The 20178-nt window shown below is 45.1% G+C and overlaps 1 protein-coding gene across 1 annotated transcript in view; it reads left to right on the forward strand.

Annotated features, from left to right (window-relative positions):
- The first annotated feature begins 484 nt into the window (after positions 1 to 484).
- SBK1 (SH3 domain binding kinase 1) overlaps positions 485 to 20178 on the forward strand; it is a 59207-nt gene continuing 39513 nt past the window's right edge. Inside the window, exon 1 of the mRNA XM_063430539.1 lies at positions 485 to 1222. Within this exon, the coding sequence (XP_063286609.1) occupies positions 1161 to 1222 (62 nt within the window). The 5' untranslated portion in view covers positions 485 to 1160. The remainder of the gene's footprint in view (positions 1223 to 20178) is intronic.

Below are 20178 nucleotides of genomic sequence, written 5' to 3' on the forward strand. Positions count from 1 at the left end.
TCTATCTATCTGTCTGTCTCTGTCTGTATGTCTGTCTGTCTATCTATCTATCATGTGTATATAATGCTGTGCATATTTAAGTATGTTAGAAACTGTTTTGTTTCTTTTGTTGACATGTAACACCCATCATTCTCAGCCATCCCTTGGTAGTTGGCATGCAGCCACAGGTTGGCATCTCCCAGTATATACAGTCTCCTGTGTGACGGCCTGTGAAGGGTTACATTGGCAGTATTGGTAGCAATGAGCTATTTATACCAGGCTGTGGCTGTTACAGCCAGCAGGCTGTTCGCACACCCCTCTGTGTGTGTGTGTGTGTGTATGTATATACACAAGCATGCGAGACAGAGGAAGGATGCTCTGTCAGAGGCTAGGGTCAGTGCTCCCTGAAACATGCTGAGTTTTGCAGAAGAGGCACAGAGGATTTGGAGTGAACCCCCAAAATTCAGGGGTCCATATATAAATGGGATGCTTACTGTTCATATCAACTAGAGATCGGTAAGATCTTTAGAGCATCGCTCATTGAGTCCTTCACTGAGCCTGCAGAGTATCTTTCAATCAGCACCTGAGTCCGCAGAACATTGCTCCATTGCTTCGTTACTGAATCTGCAGAGCATTGTGCTATCAGGCGTCTGACTTATTCCACAGAGCATTTCTCATCAGCACCTGACGCTACAAACCATCACTTGAATTCATCAGTCTTCTAGAGGGTCCACAAAGCATCAGACTATTGATTCTGAAACGACTGAGCAAAAACTTGCAGAGCTTATTTCTCATTACCTCCCTATACCCTGCAGCACTTTGAACGTCCGTTTTAATATAGTCTACAGCGGCATCTTTACGAACCATATGATATTGCTTGCAAAGTTCCTTTAAGACCCACCAAATGTGACGCTGATGTGATTAGTTCAGTTTTTCCAACACCTATGTCCACCGGAGACGACTTGTCTCTTAAATCATACTTGCTGCTTTGAGACGGTTCTTTTAATATTGTCTAATGACGATCGATCCGTCCCACTTTCCCCCAGTTGTCTCACAGTAATCTTCACAATGTTTCTACAGGGTGCGTAGACTTTGTAGATCTTTTTCTGGAAGGTACGTTAGAAGATACAGGTGTTACCGTGTTAAAAGACATTCTTCATGCCAACTCCCCAAACTGGCACATGGATTCCTTCTGTTTCATCTGCTTTCATCGGAAGGCCATGCAACAACTGCCGGGTGCAAGGTAGGAAGGATGCATGACTGGTGCTTGGATGGTAATCAATATAATATACATTGTGATTAAATATATACACAATGTAGTGTATGCATTTAGACATGTGTGCCCACTCTTGCCTTTCCAGGTATTGAGAACAGGCTGGGGATTATGGGAAATGTAGTTCAACAACAGTTGGAGAGCTGAGGTTTCACACCTCAGGAACTAATGTAAGCTAAAGGCTGTTCAAAAATAGTTACCCCAACCCCCCAACGTTCTGAGGAAGGCATCACAACTACAGAAGTGGTGTAGTTGCGCCAAAATGAAATGGTGCAAAAAAGAATGCGCTAACTCGAGCCGGGAAATAATATATGTCATTGCAACATCTGCATGCGATCGAAAAAAATAAATATTATTTTGTCTGAACTGATTTAGATGAAAAAGTTGCAAACGTTAGACTAATCTTAGATCTATAAAAAGTGTTCACATTTATAGCCAGAATCTAGTTTTGAATTTTGCAAAATGAAGATTGTGATTTTAATTTGCACAAATACATGAGATTCTATTCTGACACCTGTAATTGGGTTTATGTAGAAAGAGCAAATCCGTTCTAAAATGGCTCTAAATGTGCTGTTAGCAGCGACACAATATATTCACACCTCCCAATGGTGTCTTCCTTGTGAACAAGTTTGCTTCTGAAACTGACAGGCACAGACAACTTCCAGCAATTCGGATGCCAACTCCCATGATTCCACAACAGCTGCAGTAATGGCTTTGCATCATTGGTTCTGAAGTCCACTGGATCCCTACCTAGGTCTGTACTCTTTAATCATGCCTATAGATAACGCGTCCACCCAGAAGGCAAATTGTGTTTTTTCTTTCTGATGAGTGGCAATGAGCACTCAGCCATGTCATATCAAGGATACTAACCAGATGATAATTGTGACCGTTGCACCTGCGTCCCAATGATCTTTTAGACTGCAGTCTGTGCAGTCGGCATTCATGGCTTATATATTATTAAAGTAAAAAAACTTGAATCCCCCCGCCTGAGTAGAGGAAAAGGAAAGTATTCTTCACAGTAAGAACAATAAGGATGTGGAATTCTCTGCCTGAAGAGGTGGTTTTATCAGAGTCTGGACAGATGTTTTAACAGCAAATGGATGAATATTTGCAAAAACATAACATACAGGGATATACTTTTTAATATGCGGGGTAATAGCGAGGAGAGATCTGACTGCCATTCTGGGGTCAAGAAGGAATTTATTTTCCTAGTTTGTTGCAAAATTGGAAGTGCTTCAGACTGAGCTTTTTGCCTTATTTTGGATCAATGGCAAAAACAAATGTGAGAAAGGCTGAATTTGATAGACAAATGTCTCTTTTCAGCTATGTAACAATGTAACTAAGAGTACAACAAAGGTGTATAATGTATAGTTTGCCACTTAGGTGTTTGTAGATTTGATGAAAAGACACAGGAATAGTCACACCTTAAAGTCTTTTCATTAGTCACTGTGTATATACATTTATTGCCAATTATGTTTAAAGATCAACTCTGGGGCAAAATTATAAAAATGGAGCAATCTGCTTGGAGATGTCATTGGTTTCCATAGTGATTGCTCCAACTGTAGAACCTTGGTTGAAAACTGCTCGATACATAAAACGAAAAACCAACAGATAATAAGAATGAACTTAAAAATGTTTTGCATTGAATACGGAAATGGTTATTCAATAAAGTGTGAGTTGTTAAGAATTGAAAGTGAATTCAGAGAAAACATTAGGCCAAGTCAGCCATGTTTTCTGTTTGCCCGTTTGGTCTGACCTTTGCATTTCCCACAATTCAATTTCTTTACCGACCAACCCTGTTTTTTGAATATGCTAAAGGTAAAATGTTATACTCTGTGAATTTCTAAAAGTAGAACAAACAAAATATTACGTTATTTTCAGCTGTTTCTATGCAATTCAGAAAATGTTATTTGCTCTGATTTGTTTGGTGTACAGTATATACAACCTAGGGAGCTGTGCGATACCAGAAATTGAGGGCTCCCTATATTATTCTGAGTACTTGGCTGGAACATTGACATTTTAGAACAGAGTCAGCAAACCTGGTGGCGCCGAAATTGTATCCTTGAGCCCGCCTGACAGTTTGTCCTTTCAGTGGCATGTGAAATATGATTTGTGGTTCATCTTTCGGGATCTGCTGACGCAAAGGGGAACCAGGGTACCACCTCGACACGCCAGACTGGTAACAAGATGTGCGTAAACCCGCACCCCCACCAATATATGTCTTAAACCCCAAATTGGGAGCAATAGATAAAACGGTCCCTATCTAAATTGTAAATGAATATCAACTTTATAAATAGACACAAATGGCGCCTTCAGGGGTCGTCACCAATGAAGCGACTGGCATCAATTGTGATGCCAATAATGGGCGGGCTCATCTGTAACGTGGGTGGGCCAACCCACTTAAGTGGTGTGTCAGCCTGGTATGAAGGAAGCCAGGCTCCCGGCAAAACCCCAACTTACAGGATCATGCAGTGAGCGCTGTTGGAGCTCCAGATGGTCCTATGAGAAGCACAAGAAGAGGGATAAATACATCTATATGCACCACCTCTCCTGAAATCGGGTTCTGGATGCACCCCTGGGGTTCTGTAGAACTGTCAGCCATGAATAGGGATTGGACAACGGTTTTCTGCTAAAAACAAGAGTTTTTTTTAAAGAGAATTGCCCTGTAGATGAAACCAGTCTAAATTTTTATTGAGGATATTCAGTAAAATGTAAATGGATGGGATTTCAAAGTAAATTTGAAATTTCTTTTAATCAACTTCCCAATTCAGTGAATAAGCTTTGTCTATGTCAGTACAAAACATCCATCATTTTATTTATATATGAAAATTGTATTCTCAGGGGGCGGGGCCGGACCGCCAAGCTGGACGGTCGCAAGACAGACTAGCTCTTGCAAAAAGCTAAACCATTATGCCAAAAAAACACGATTTTGTCCCTTCTGCTGACCAGCAACAGCGGCCCTCGACGGGCAGAGTGCACTGGATCCAGGGTGAGGCTGGCTCAACGAGTATTAGTCCCCTGGAGGCCTACTCCGGCGGTGAGTGGAGCAGACGGCCGCTGCCCCGCTATCCCGCCTAACGGTGCCCAGCTGAGGGCTCAGACCCCTGAGGAACCGGCCCTGTCCCCCCCCTGGACCGGGGGGGGGGGGGTGATCCCGGTCCTCACCCTGGTGCCTCAACCACTACTACACGACTAAGGCCTAGCAACACTGCCAAACCGACCTGCAACCCAGGAGCTAAACCTAAGATGGCGGAAGCCGCGCTCAACAGCAACCAGAACAGAGTGCAAGAAAGTGGTCCCCCCACATCAGCCGCAACCAACGCGGATCAGAAACATCAGCAAATGCCACGAGATCGGCGGCATGCACACACTCTGGCACCCTAATGGGTCACTTACCCCTGGAGCCTCATCACTAGCTCTTGGCTCCGTTAAGGAGATGAGCCAGCAATCGGCGGCGGAGAAAGAGGCACAGCAAGCCAGCGCTCGCCCAACATCTGGGACCACCAGCCCTTACCCCACGACATGCCACTCTCCAGTCTGGGTCCATCGAGCCGGATGCCGCACACCACTCCAGGACTGTCGTGCAGCACCTGCCAACCAACCCCGCGAGAGTCGCAACACAGACAGACCGCCGGACAGCAGCGGGAACGGGCAGAGCCCACAGAGGGCACAAGCTAAACAGAGATACAAGGGAACTCTCTGAAAACGAATCTCCTAATCTTATCTTGTCTTGGTGTAAACATGGCAATATTGAAATTTCACCTGTCACAATGAACCAGCCTTACTCACTTTACTCATGCGTACCTATAGGGGTGAAAGGGGTGATATATTACCTCTCATATCTAAAGCAAGTATCCAGCAAATGCAGGGCCGGTGCAAGGATTTTTGACTACACAGGCGAAGATGCGTTTTGCCGCCCCTCCTCCCCCCAAAAAAATGCGTCTTCACCTGTGTGTCAAGTAACCCCCCCCTTTTGAATTTCTTACCCCCTTCAGAGTTTTATATCCTATCATTCGAATATCTTACTCCCTTTTCTCCTTTATGTGTCTTACACCCGCTTTGCTGTGTTTTATCTCCTCGTGTTTCTCTTACAACCCATTTGTGTATTTTTTACTTACTCCAGCCTCTTTGTCTGTCTCTTTCTTCTCCCCAGCTCCTTTGTGTGTCTCTTTCTCCCCCAGAGTCCCTTTGTACGTCTCTTTCTCCCCACAACCCTTCTGTCTGTCTATGTGTCCTCCCTCAGCCCCTCTGTGTGTCTCTTTGCCCCCCGTGTGCATTCAGCCTCTGTGACTTTCTTTGTGCCCCCCCAGCATTCCTGTGTCTTTCAATGTCCCCCTCCCCTATACCTTTCATTGTCCCACCTCCCCTCCTGTGCCTTTAAATGTCCCCCACCTTTTATTGCCTCCCCTGAACCTTTTATTATCCCCATACCCTCCTGTACCTTTTATTGCCCCTCCATTTCCTCCTGTAATTCTTATTGCCCACCTACCCTCCTGTAACTCTTCTTGTCCCCCTCCCCTACTGTAACTCTTCTTGCCCCTCCCCTACTGTAACTCTTCTTGTCCCCCCCACCTGTAACTCTTCTTGTCCCCCCCTCCTGTAACTCTTCTCTCCCCCTGTAACTTTTATTGTGTCCCCCCTGTAACTCTTCTCTCCCCCCTGTAACTTTTATTGTGTCCCCCCTCCTGTAACTCTTCTCTCCCCCCCTGTAACTTTTATTGTGTCCCCCCTCCTGTAACTCTTCTCTCCCCCCCTGTAACTTTTATTTTGCCCCCCCCCTACTGTAACTCTTCTCTCCCCCCTGTAACTTTTATTGTGTCCCCCCTCCTGTAACTCTTCTCTCTCCCCCTGTAACTTTTATTGTGTACCCCCTCCTGTAACTTTTCTCCCCACCCCTGTTACTTTTATTGTGTCCCCCCTTCAACTTTTCTCCCCACCCCTGTAACTTTTCTCCCCACCCCTGTTACTTTTATTGTGCCCCCCTCCTGTAACTCTTCTCTCCCCCCCTGTAACTTTTATTGTGTCCCCCCTCCTGTAACTCTTCTCTCCCCCCTGTAACTTTTATTGTGTCCCCCCTCCTGTAACTCTTCTCTCCCCCCCTGTAACTTTTATTTTGCCCCCCCCTACTGTAACTCTTCTCTCCCCCCTGTAACTTTTATTGTGTCCCCCCTCCTGTAACTCTTCTCTCTCCCCCTGTAACTTTTATTGTGTACCCCCTCCTGTAACTTTTCTCCCCACCCCTGTTACTTTTATTGTGTCCCCCCTTCAACTTTTCTCCCCACCCCTGTAACTTTTCTCCCCACCCCTGTTACTTTTATTGTGCCCCCCCTCCTGTAACTTTTCTCCCCACCCTGTAACTTGTATTGTCCTCCACTCCCCTCCTACCTTTCATTGGGCCCCCTTCTCTCTCCATGTAGCGTGGTTGAGCGGGCGGTATGTGGTAGAGGATCCCATTTCCTGTCCCGGTCTGACAGGAAGCAGTTTGTTGCATCTCCTGTCAGACCGGGTAAACCGCCGCCGGCCCGCCCGCTCGGCCACTCTACACGCAATGACCGGGAGGAGAGGAGCACTATGCAGGGTGCTCTCCTCCTGCCGGTCACCCCAGGATTGCGCCCCCCTGGCCGGTGCGCCCTAAGGCGGCCGCTTGTGCCGCCTTATGGTAGCGCCGGCCCTGAGCAAATGGTAAAAAGAGTGTAATACCTTCATGTAACCTTATCCTGTTCCTATTATACCAAAAAAAGTGCACTGTCTAGCAACTACCCTACATGTTATCTATGCCAAGCAGCTCGAGGAATGCCGTTGGGGTACCTAGAGCCACTTGTAATCACTATATGCACTGCAAAAAAAAAAATTCAAAAAAAAAAATTTATTCTCCAGGGCTCCTTTGAAAGCAGAACCACCCAGACGGATGCCTGTTTTATCCATTCTCCTTGTATTGTTTGTAGTGTTTGACCAGAGTAGATCCCCAGATGTTGTAGAACTACAGCATCCATGATGCTCTCTTATTCTAATGCATTCTAAAGGCACGCAAAGCTTCATGGGAGTTGTAGTTCTACAACATCTGGGGTTTACCTATTGGGCACCCCTGCTGTAAGTGATCACTTACCTTAAGTAAAAACCTACAGTATCACAGGTGTGCACATGGAAGCCAAAGCGTTGCAGCACAGAGATTCCAGAGAGTCACCTGTGTTCAAGCAGGAATTGTAACTATGGCACATCTGTGGTTAGAGCAATCATGTTCTCTTTGAGTCAATGTAGAACAGTAATGAAGCTCAATACAATGTGACCCTCAACAATGGGTGATGGCTAGAGGAAAAGCCCTCCGTGGTCTCAACTTGTATAAAATATATAACTAATATTTAAAGGCACAGGGTACATGTAGGCTTATGCCAGCTTCACAATGACTGGTAACCATTTATTTAGTACATAATCATTTTTAATACATGGATAGCACTGAGTGTACCTCCACTGACAGCAACATAGTTACATTTTGTATATAACGTGGAAGGTTAAAACCAAGCATAAAACATAGTGCAATACTGTCTGTAAATAACCAACAATCAGGGGGGTTAAAAAAAATGGCAGCATATAGTATAAAAAGGCCCACAGGTCCTATGTGAATTAATTTGTTTTTGGCTGGGGATTTTTACATTAATATACCGGCCAAGGTGTCCATCGGGTACAACTGAAGGAGGAGTTCCAGCCCCCTAACAATATCGAGGGAGGTACCCATAAAGCGCTTTGACCTGCTGGAATCTGTGAGTGCAACATTACATCTGATTGTTGGTTATTTACAGACAGTACTGCACTATGTTTTATCCTTGGTTTTAGGTACACGTGCAGAATCTCTTAAAGGAACACTATAGTCACCTAAATTACTTTAGCTAAATAAAGCAGTGTTAGTGTATAGATCATTCCCCTGCAATTTCACTGCTCAATTCACTGTCATTTAGGAGTTAAATCACTTTGTTTCTGTTTATGCAGCCCTAGCCACGCCTCCCCTGGCTATGATTGACAGAGCCTGCATGAAAAAAACAACTGGTTTCACTTTCAAACAGATGTAATTTACCTTAAATAATTGTATCTCAATCTCTAAATTGAACTTTAATCACATACAGGAGGCTCTTGCAGGGCCTAGCAAGCTATTAACATAGCAGGGGATAAGAAAATCTTAATTAAACAGAACTTGCAATAAAGAAAGCCTAAATAGGGCTCTCTTTACAGGAAGTGTTTATGGAAGGCTGTGCAAGTCACATGCAGGGAGGTGTGACTAGGGTTCATAAACAAAGGGATTTAACTCCTAAATGGCAGAGGATTGAGCAGTGAGGCTGCAGGGGCATGTTCTATACACCAAAACTGCTTCATTAAGCTAAAGTTGTTCAGGTGACTATAGTGTCCCTTTAACCTTCCACGTTATATATATCTATATTGACTGGTTATCATCCGGTAAGATAACCTTGTGAAGCTGTGTACCTAGAAGTTAAGTTGTTTTTTTTATTATTTTTTATATATTTGCAGGAATTCACTAATACGTCACACGTGGATTTGTTTTTTGAGAATAGTTACATTTTAGTCTAAGTTGAAGAAACACTAAAGTCCATCAAGTTGAACATTGAACTACGCGAAGGCTGAGACAATAATGGCAGTGCAGATCTTCCCTGTGTATTCTGAATATCCCACCATCAGTGTCATCAGGTGCCATCAGGAGTCATCCCATGCGACAAGTGTACTCACTGTCTTCCATTAAATACAGAGTATTAGTTACGATAAGAGCAATGCTGGTCAATATTATAGGCCGCATGTACTCTGGTGTGAACTAACTATAGTTAAGACAAAGTAATGGCAAAATTCATATTAGGACATATTCCCTTGGATTTCCCAGGAAGAGCCTACACTAAGTGTCAGCTCTGTGGTACAGGATGTGCACAGTCAGGGTTCGGGGCACACATTGCCCAATTATTTTATGTATTGTTGACCTTTTTATGTATTGTTGATGTACATCACATTTCACTCTCGTCTCTTTGTATGCCAGTGCTTGTTTGTGTCTACGAGCACCTAGAAACCCCTGGTGATAGCTTTAAATGTATTCATAAGTAACAAAATTGGAAACAATTCTCCAATACTTATATTTTCACACTCAGCTTCAAATGAAGAAAATGTTCAAGCAAGTTCCTCTTTATTATGTGTTTATTTGATTGAAATAAGGTTACCTTTTTAAAAAATATCCTTGTGTCCCCTTTTTTGGTAGCAAAAAATTACTGAAAAGTTAATTCAGTAATCTCTCAATTGTAGCGAATGAAAATCCAAACATCCACCTAGTTTATCTATCTATCTATTATCTATCAATCTTTGTCTATATCTATCTACCATATCTATCTATCTCTCTATCTCTCTATCTTTTTCTTTCTCAATCCCCCCTTCTCTTCCCATCCCTTTCTCTCTGATAACAATATATTATCGTTTAACAAGGCAGAATACATTTAGATTTCTCTAATTTTCATCCTTCTCTATCTCTCTCTCTCTCCCTCTCTCTCTCTCCCTGTCCCGCACTCTCTCTGTGTCTCTTTCTTGCTCTGTCTTTCTCGCATACAATAATTACACTTCTGAGAAGATTTGCGGCTACTGCTGTTGTCTGACTGATGGATTTGTGTGGTTAGAAAGAGAGCCAGGCTGGGCAGGATAAAAGGCGATTTAAGAGGCCAACCCAAAAATGGATGAAAAAAAACAACATAAAAACACAAACAGAGAATAACGCCACAACACCCTCACTTCATCAATCCAGGCAGCATCTGCACTGTATTGCCTGTTTTTCCTGCTTTATATTCAAAGCATTTATTAATAAGAAAAATGAGGCTTGGCATTTCGTATTTCTTTAGCTTCTTTAGTCTCAGCCCCCATTCCTTTATCTACACTCAAGCAAACCACTAAACATCCTCACAAACCTATTTAGCATCCTTCCCAACCCCATTAATAGCAGCTTATGGTAGGTAGGTTTGGGGGTAACAAAACGAACATATAAACAAAGTAATGCTGGGAAAACAAACTACGATCATCCACGAGCAGCCTGTAACTCCCATCACACCTTACCTGTCACTCGTATCTTTGTCTGGACACGGTTTATTTCTCATTATTTAAATTAATCCGTTCAGGGTTATTAACTAAAGTAGGAATTGCCGTGAATTCAAAGTGAATTTCAAATTTAAGGCCAAATTATCTGAACTGGAAGCCTAACTGATTTGGAGAGTTGTGTTCCATTTTCCATAATTTGACATTAAATTTTAAATTCCCTTTGAATTCCTGACAATTCTCCCTTTGTGCAACACCCTCAAATATTTAAATTGGAAATATTAACTCCCTCACCCTTTTGTTGGATTTCACTGAACAAAATAAAATGATGGGAGTTGGTGTCCAACAGAATCCGGGGCAAATGCCTGTCAATGGAATTAATATAAATTGTCAGTTTAACAATCTCTTAACTGTTTAAAGGGTTACGTCAAGCACCATGACCACTTCAGTGTTTTAAAGTGGTGATGGTACCTGGAGTCTATATGCGCAGAATTTCGTTTTGAATCGCTACACACAGGGAGTTTAATCCCATTGCTGCTGGAGGTGTAACTCCAAGTCCGGCAGCTTGATGGGTGAGACTTTTGCCAGCCCAGAACCAGATTTCCAGCTGGCTAATGTCAATTCTGTGCAATCGTTGGCTGAGAGTGGCCAGCTGAAACTCTCAGCCGATGAATGGCAACTCTACAGAAGCTGGAAGTGTGTCACAGAGGAGCCTGGGAACTAGGTTAGGGGGCAAACCATTACTAAACAGTTTACCCATGTACGGGGCACAGGCCCAAGGTACTAATGGCACCATAATCACTACATTTGATTGGAATAACCCTTAGCTGTCGGGGAACTGTGGGTAGCACATAAAGCTTTGAATAGAAATGTTTGCAGAACAGTGTTGTATATTATTAGTAAGTTGAAAAATATCTTCTTCTTGGACATGTGTCCATTTTGGCTATTTTCGATGAAGTTTAGTAGATAAAGCCATTTAATTCCTTGGTAAGACTGCGGCTAGCAACGCTGTGCACTGTACTTGTATTGTCAGGAAGAAGACAGGGAGTGTTTGCAGACACTGTGCTGTGTACTACATTACCCACGATGCTTTGCCAGCATTGGCTCACAGTGTTTGGCTACCTTTGCACTATAACGTGTGCTCGGTATTATTTTTAACACAGGACTGCATCCTTATTCAGCTAAAAATATTCCCGGAGGGGATTATTTTATTCACTAAACAGTGAATTGTGGTGAATTGACAACTGAGTTTCACAAAGTATACACTAATATTGTCACTCTATGACTAGATCTGTATGGAGAATATTTACAACTCAGCTAATTTTTTCACTTTTTTTTTTTTTTTAATTCAGTGCAATTCACTGTTTAGTAAAAAGCCCCCATCATGTTGACCCTGCAAGTGAGCAGCAGAGGGCGCTGTTCCATCACAGGATGCTGATGACAGGTGACCTTGCTTCAGTCCAAGGTGAGGTATTTTCGACATTGGCCAGGAGATCCTGCTCTCAAGAGACAAGAATGACCACTGTGGTGAATGGATGAGAGAAGACGGTATTTGGGGAGTTGGCTGAAACGACAGCCTTTAAAATCCTGCACAATATGCAGCTAGGAGATTTGCTCCTAAAGTGTATATTGCAGTGGAACAAGCCCAAGCCATTACTGACATTCATAGGTTTATAAAGCACAAACATATACCGCAGCGCTGTAATTTTATATTTAACCCTTTAACCCCTTAAGGACACATGACATGTGTGACATGTCATGATTCCCTTTTATTCCAGAAGTTTGGTCCTTAAGGGGTTAAGGACAGTGCTGACATTCTCGCCCATACAGACCCTATACTAATGTGCAATGCTCTGCAAGCTACCTGGACATTAAGTTAAAGGGACAGTGAAGAACAAATCTTAATCTGCAGACTCTTGAACTGGTTTTAGCCCCTGGCACAATTCTGGTCCTCCCATTCTATTTTCAGTTGGACGACATTGATTGGAATATGCTCAGATATAAACCCAGCACTGTCCGAGCCTGTCCTGATAATGTGCAGTCAAATCCTCTACGTTAGATATAAATCTAGCATTGTCTGAGACTGCCCTGATAACATCTAGTCAGATCCCCCACATTAGATATAAACCCACTGCAGTGTGAGCCTGTCCTGATAATGTGCAGTCAGATCTGTTATATTATATATAAACCCAGCCAGCGTCCTGATAATGTCCAGTTAGATCCTTTACATTAGATATAAACCCAGCACTGTCTGAGCCTGTCCTGAGAATGTGCAGTTAGATCCTTTACATTAGATATAAACCCAGCGCTGTCTGAGCCTGTCCTGATAATGTCCAGTTAGATCCTTTACATTAGATATAAACCCAGCACTGTCTGAGCCTGTCCTGAGAATGTCCAGTTAGATCCTTTACATTAGATATAAACCCAGCGCTGTCTGAGCCTGTCCTGATAATGTGCAGTTAGATCCTTTACATTAGATATAAACCCAGCGCTGTCTAAGCCTGTCCTGATAATGTGCAGTTAGATCCTTTACATTAGATATAAACACAGCACTGTCTGAGCCTGTCCTGACAATGTCCAGTTAGATCCTTTACATTAGATATTAACACAGCACTGTCTGAGCCTGTCCTGATAATGTGCAGTCAGATCCCCCTACATTATGTATAAACCCAGCGCTGTCTGAGCCTGTCCTGATAATGTGCAGTCAGATCCCCTACATCACGTATAAACCCAGCGCTGTCTGAGCCTGTCCTGATAATGTCCAGTTAGATCCTTTACATTAGATATTAACCCAGCGCTGTCTGAGCCTGTCCTGATAATGTCCAGTTAGATCCCCTACATTATGTATAAACCCAGCACTGTGTGAGCCTGTCCTGATAATGTCCAGTTAGATCCTTTACATTATGTATAAACCCAGCACTGTCTGAGCCTGTCCTGATAATGTCCAGTTAGATCCTTTACATTATGTATAAACCCAGCACTGTCTGAGCCTGTCCTGTTAATGTGCAGTTAGATCCTTTACATTATGTATAAACCCAGCACTGTCTGAGCCTGTCCTGATAATGTGCAGTTAGATCCTTTACATTATGTATAAACCCAGCACTGTCTGAGCCTGTCCTGATAATGTGCAGTCATATCCCCTGCATTACATGAAAAGTTAGTAATATATATGTATAATATATTAATATATGTGACGAAGTGCCCTTCGCCACTTTGTCCTGGAGAGGCCTGCTTGCCTGCCTCCTCCCCTGCGACTATGGTCCTGGACTATATTGCACTGTAAACCCTGTATTCAGGCATATGGGCTTGTATTAGACTGTCTTTTTCCCTTTATCTATGCTGTAGGTTTGGACTACTAATATAACCTAACAGCCAGGAGATTTAGGCGAATATATTGCATAAGAATCACATTACTGGAGAATACAGCCGTTCGCATGATTTCATGCGAATTCTTTGTGCTCTGAATAGGTGGCCGCCATTTCGGGACTTTTCCACGTGTTCGCGGCCATCTTGCGTGCGAACAGCGGTGTTTGCCTGTGAACGCATGGAACTGAAATCGGAAGCACAAACAGGCGAATACCGCTAAGACCTCCAGACATCCAGAAATACGCACGGAAACTACCGAACGACCGGCCGTTCGGTAGTTATACTCAACTTAGTATGGGGATTCTAGCGACCACAAAGATGCGAATGGATGGCAAGAATTTCGTCTATTTTACCGTGCGAACGGAGACCGACCGCAAGGCCAAAACTCATGGAACTATTTTCGGCTAGTTGGTCTGTGCGGTCGGTCAAAACTTTGGAGCCCTGTATCTCCCGAACCATCCATCCGAATGGGCTGATTTTTGGACAGACTGTTCCCCTGAACAAGGGCTATTTGGGGATACCAGATTTAAAGCTGTACCCCCGGTTTTTGGGGTACATCCAGAACTTGGGTAAAATAATGTATGTTTTAATTGGGTTATGTGTTTATCTGAGGGGAGGAGACGTGGGGGTGTTACCATGCATGTGATTGGTCAATTTCATCCTCCCCCTGGGAGTGTCCTGTATGTACCTGATCCTAATAAAAAGCAGGCTGGGTGTTCCAGTCCTCAGACCTCTTCTGACCCTCAATACGTAGCCGTGTCTCGTTATTGGAGGGAACTGCTATATCACACTGGGGATTGCTATGCTCTGCATATTCCCCTGAGCTCTTAATCACTTAGCTCTTTTAAGAGCTTGTTCCAGATACGCTCTCCTGGAGGAGAGGTCTTCCCCACACGGTCCTGGAGGACAGAAGCCGATCCAGGGTGGAAGGAAGACGGCGCAGCTCCAGTTAAGCTACGGCGGTTGTGGAGTCTGCGGTGGTTGTGGTGTCGTCTGCAGTGCTTGGAGTCCTCTGAGAGCGCTAGGAGCATCCATCAACGGAGGGTACTCGGTCGGAGTACACGGAGCTCCGTTACAGTGGTGGCAGCGGTGGGATGGCGTCCTAGTGCGAGGAGAAGCAGCTCAGAGACACTGGTAACGTTTGGAGTTACAATTGAGGGCAACGCTAGCCATTGGGCAGCGCCCCTGGCTACAACAGGATGGCTTCCCTAGGGCGAGGAACAGCATCCTGGGAACACCCAGCAAAACTGGACTATTGGTATAGTCACGTACAGTTTGACGCTATGCTGAAGCGGCGGTTGGATGTCTACGGGTCCCTTCTAACCGAGGAAATGGTACCAAGAATAAGGAGAGAACTGGCGGAGTATCTGCAGATGGAAGCAGAATATCGGGCAGTGAGGGCAAAGTATTCCGTCCCTACGCCCCAACAACAGCGTGAGTTACAGGGGGCCGAAGGGGTCGTCCTTTCCCCCCAGCAGCCGTGTGTCCTACAGAGAGCAGAGACAGTTGGTCCCTCTCTACAGCAACAGGACCATGGTAAGGGAGTGGAGACAGGCGGTCTCCCTCTCCAGCGGCAGTGTGTACCCCAGGGGGCCGAAGGTGCCGTCCTTCCCCCCCAGCAGCAGTATGTCCTACAGAGAGCAGAGACAGTTGGTCCCTCTCTACAGCAACAGGACCATGGTAAGGGAGCGGAGACAGGCGGTCTCCCTCCCCAGCGGCAGTGTGTACCCCAGGGGGCCGAAGGTGCCGTCCTTCCCCCCCAGCAGCAGTGTGTCCTACAGAGAGCAGAGACAGTTGGTCCCTCTCTACAGCAACAGGACCATGGTAAGGGAGTGGAGACAGGCGGTCTCCCTCTCCAGCGGCAGCCTGTGTTTCCAGGAAAGGAGCACAGCAACCCCTCTCCCCAGCGGCAGCTTTCCCCAACAAGGGGAGACACCAATCCTCCAGACGGCGCAGATGGGACCGTGGTCTCTGTGCCTGACCTACAGGGATGCTGGACAGCCTTTCCAGATCCCCAACTACCCTCACCGGGACACCCAGAGGAGGGGGTAAGTACAAATTCCCCTCCCCAGCTAACCCCTAGCGTGGCACCAGGGTTAACGGAGGCGATGCTAACCCCTCCTGACGTCCATGTTCCCTTGACTACTGAGCCGGACTATGGTCTCAGTACCCCAGCGGAAGAGGTGGCAGCTGGACAGAGCGCAGTCGGCCTCTGCCCTACCGTTGTCCCTGATCCAGAGCCTGATGTCCTGCAGGCTACCCCAGTGGAAGAGCTGGCATCTGGGCAGAGTGCAGTCGGCCTCTGCCCTACCTTTTTCCCTGGTCCAGAGCCTGATGTCCTGCAGGCTACCCCAGCAGAAGAGCGGGCAGCTGGGCAGAGTGCAGTCGGCCTCTGCCCTACCTTTGTCCCTGGTCCAGAGCCTGATGTCCTGCAGGCTACCCCAGCAGAAGAGCTGGCATCTGGGCAGAGTGCAGTTGGCCTCTGCCCTTCAAGTACCCTCGGCATGTGGCCTCATTACCACAGCCAAATACCCAGGTGCAGTGACTGTGTGTTGCGGGTGGGCTGTTCCTGTACTTTGATGTTGTGGGGGGGCTACTCGGACATCTGTTTATTGTGGGTTGGTGGATCGACTAACGGAGGCACTGACCGACAGAAGGTCAGGTGCCTGGTTAGTCTTCCCCCCAAAGGGGAGATGTGTGACGAAGTGCCCTTCGCCACTTTGTCCTGGAGAGGCCTGCTTGCCTGCCTCCTCCCCTGCGACTATGGTCCTGGACTATATTGCACTGTAAACCCTGTATTCAGGCATATGGGCTTGTATTAGACTGTCTTTTTCCCTTTATCTATGCTGTAGGTTTGGACTACTAATATAACCTAACAGCCAGGAGATTTAGGCGAATATATTGCATAAGAATCACATTACTGGAGAATACAGCCGTTCGCATGATTTCATGCGAATTCTTTGTGCTCTGAATAGGTGGCCGCCATTTCGGGACTTTTCCACGTGTTCGCGGCCATCTTGCGTGCGAACAGCGGTGTTTGCCTGTGAACGCATGGAACTGAAATCGGAAGCACAAACAGGCGAATACCGCTAAGACCTCCAGACATCCAGAAATACGCACGGAAACTACCGAACGACCGGCCGTTCGGTAGTTATACTCAACTTAGTATGGGGATTCTAGCGACCACAAAGATGCGAATGGATGGCAAGAATTTCGTCTATTTTACCGTGCGAACGGAGACCGACCGCAAGGCCAAAACTCATGGAACTATTTTCGGCTAGTTGGTCTGTGCGGTCGGTCAAAACTTTGGAGCCCTGTATCTCCCGAACCATCCATCCGAATGGGCTGATTTTTGGACAGACTGTTCCCCTGAACAAGGGCTATTTGGGGATACCAGATTTAAAGCTGTACCCCCGGTTTTTGGGGTACATCCAGAACTTGGGTAAAATAATGTATGTTTTAATTGGGTTATGTGTTTATCTGAGGGGAGGAGACGTGGGGGTGTTACCATGCATGTGATTGGTCAATTTCATCCTCCCCCTGGGAGTGTCCTGTATGTACCTGATCCTAATAAAAAGCAGGCTGGGTGTTCCAGTCCTCAGACCTCTTCTGACCCTCAATACGTAGCCGTGTCTCGTTATTGGAGGGAACTGCTATATCACACTGGGGATTGCTATGCTCTGCATATTCCCCTGAGCTCTTAATCACTTAGCTCTTTTAAGAGCTTGTTCCAGATACGCTCTCCTGGAGGAGAGGTCTTCCCCACACGGTCCTGGAGGACAGAAGCCGATCCAGGGTGGAAGGAAGACGGCGCAGCTCCAGTTAAGCTACGGCGGTTGTGGAGTCTGCGGTGGTTGTGGTGTCGTCTGCAGTGCTTGGAGTCCTCTGAGAGCGCTAGGAGCATCCATCAACGGAGGGTACTCGGTCGGAGTACACGGAGCTCCGTTACAATATAGATTACAGAATATATATATAAAGTATCTGTAATTTAGCGTCAGGACAGTCTCCTCTCGGCAATCGCCCCACTGTTGATGAAATCATCAATTGCCAGGATATAGCAGTTGGATACTTGTCATAGAGGAGCCTTGGATCCAATCCTAGTCTGTGAGAAGCATTAACAGCATGTGGCGTTATGATGCCGAACGTGAAGAACTTCGACTTTCGATGGTCTCCTTTAAGAAGTGCCTCTCTGGCTGTCAGTCTGACAGTCGCTACATACATGTCTTCTGACATGGAAACACTGCTCAGAAATGGCGATGTTTTGTATTGCCATAGGAAAGGTACAGCATCTGTGAACCAACATCACTACATTACGGTTTTGGTGGTTAGTGTGTGTCTTTAAAATGCTTGTATGAGTTGCTAATTTAAAATTGCGTAGAGTAGAAATTCTAGTTTTCTGCCCCCTTCCCCCTCCAGAATATTATGTTCCGGAAGAAGAGTCATCCTGTTATTGGGAGAAATCAATGAATTCCATTCCAAACCTTTTAGCTCTTCCCATAATGTCTGACCCTTTTCTGCCTTAGCATGGAAACAGCAGGGTTAATGACTCCTTAGGGGGATATGAGACCCCCCCTCCTAGTTCCAGACAGTACTCACCCTCAATTCATTAACCCATTAATGGCACTCAATAATGAGACTCCGCTTCACGGATTTTACTTCAAAGTATATCTAGAGAACAGGGCTAGTTTTTCCAAATCTGAACTAAATATACTGATATAAAAATACACGGATGATTTGTGGTGTACTTTAGGATGTACTTAAGGTATGAATTTAACAAACACACACTCACTGTATGTGTAAACATTTTTTTACAGATTGTGTCTGTTACTTACGATACCTATTACACATACACTCAGGGCTGTATTTACCACAAGGCAAACAAGGCATTTGCCTAGGGTGGCACTTTCAGGGGGGCGGCAAAAAATGCACCCCAAGCACCCAGGCAAATGACTTGTTTGCCTTGTGTCCTGAGGGGCCCAAGAGCTTGTGGCCACCTTAGGGCCTCCCCTTAGGTGTAAAACTACTAATATTCTAGCTAGGCGGCGAGGGAGCTATGTCCTTTTAAATTAAAAAATATATATTAATCAGTCAAAAAAGTGGCCTTGACACGAATTGGTGGGGCAAATTTAGTTCAGGGGGTGCCGAATTTAGTTGTGCCTAGGGCAGCACATATCCAAAATACACCACTGCATACACTACACATCTCTAGGGATACATTTTTACGTATACAATATTTGCACTACACACACATTGAACATACATATTGCATAGCCTCATATAGCATTAAAAAAAATGTTGCTGTTTCCTTGTGTGACCCTGTGACACCCCCGCTGATTCTGATCAGTGCTGGTCTTAGCCAGATGCCCATTACTGATCAGAGTGTGATCAGCAAAAAACAGCATACAGGGCTGAAGCATTAGAGGTTGATCTCCCAGTCACGCTATAAAACAGCCAGTGGATGGCGGTCACAGACTGCTTTCTACTGTTTTAGCTGGAAAATCACTCTGCTGATATCAGTACTGATAATAGCAGAAGGAATCCTTTAGGGTTAGGGTCAGTGGTAGGGTTTGCATTAGGGTAAGATGGTAAGGGTTAATGCTGGGTTATGATTAATTTGTTTTGAGGGATAGTGTAGGATCAAGATAAGGGGTAAGGTATGGGTAGGTACACGGTTAGAGTTGATGTAACCATACAGTTAGACGTGTGTGGGGGGGTGGGGGGGTAGTGGTTGGTATTAGCTGCCAAAAATTGATTTAGATCTTAGATATAAGCAAACGTGTGATAAAATGCTTTTTTTCTATTTCCACCTGTGTTTTTTTTGTTTGTTTTTTAACAATTCTCTTTTTATTGAGGTTGCAAAGGTAGAGCGTATTTGACAGAAGCAGAGCGATAAGATAATGTGGAAGACTGGGGGTTATGGGTTGAGGTGCCGGTGATAGAGTAGGAATATTGTAAGCTTGTATGGCGCAATACATGCATGGTAAATGCTTCGCTCTATGTGTCTATAATACAACCTGGGTTTTTCATGAATACAGGGTGGTCAAACTTGGGCTGTGCACACTAGTGCAGAACTTAACTCAAACAAGAAACAGGGTAAGAAAAAAAAACAGGGAGCAATAATTGGGCCCCCACGTTAGTATATCATATGGGGTTGGTAAGATAGCAGGTGGAGTTTGGTGTGCCATAGTGCATATGTATTGTAGCTTGTTACCTCATATACAGTGGGTCATATAGCCACGGGTGGGTCCCATATTTTATGAAATAGTTTGTAGGTTTTGTGGAGTTTTGCTGACAACCTGCCCATCTCTACGGCCTCAGTGGTTTTACAAATAACTGTACTGAGTCTTGAGACGTTGGGGGAGCCCCGGAGACGAGTTCAGCTATGGCTCATCTTGTTGCTAGTACTATTCTATTTATCATTTTGCTTTGTGTTCGCGTAATCAAGTCCCAGAGAGAAGCCAGATCCAGTGATCTAAGGGAACATCCAACTGATG

The sequence above is a fragment of the Pelobates fuscus genome, chromosome 8 (genome assembly GCF_036172605.1).
Source record: "Pelobates fuscus isolate aPelFus1 chromosome 8, aPelFus1.pri, whole genome shotgun sequence".
Lineage (NCBI taxonomy): Eukaryota > Metazoa > Chordata > Amphibia > Anura > Pelobatidae > Pelobates > Pelobates fuscus.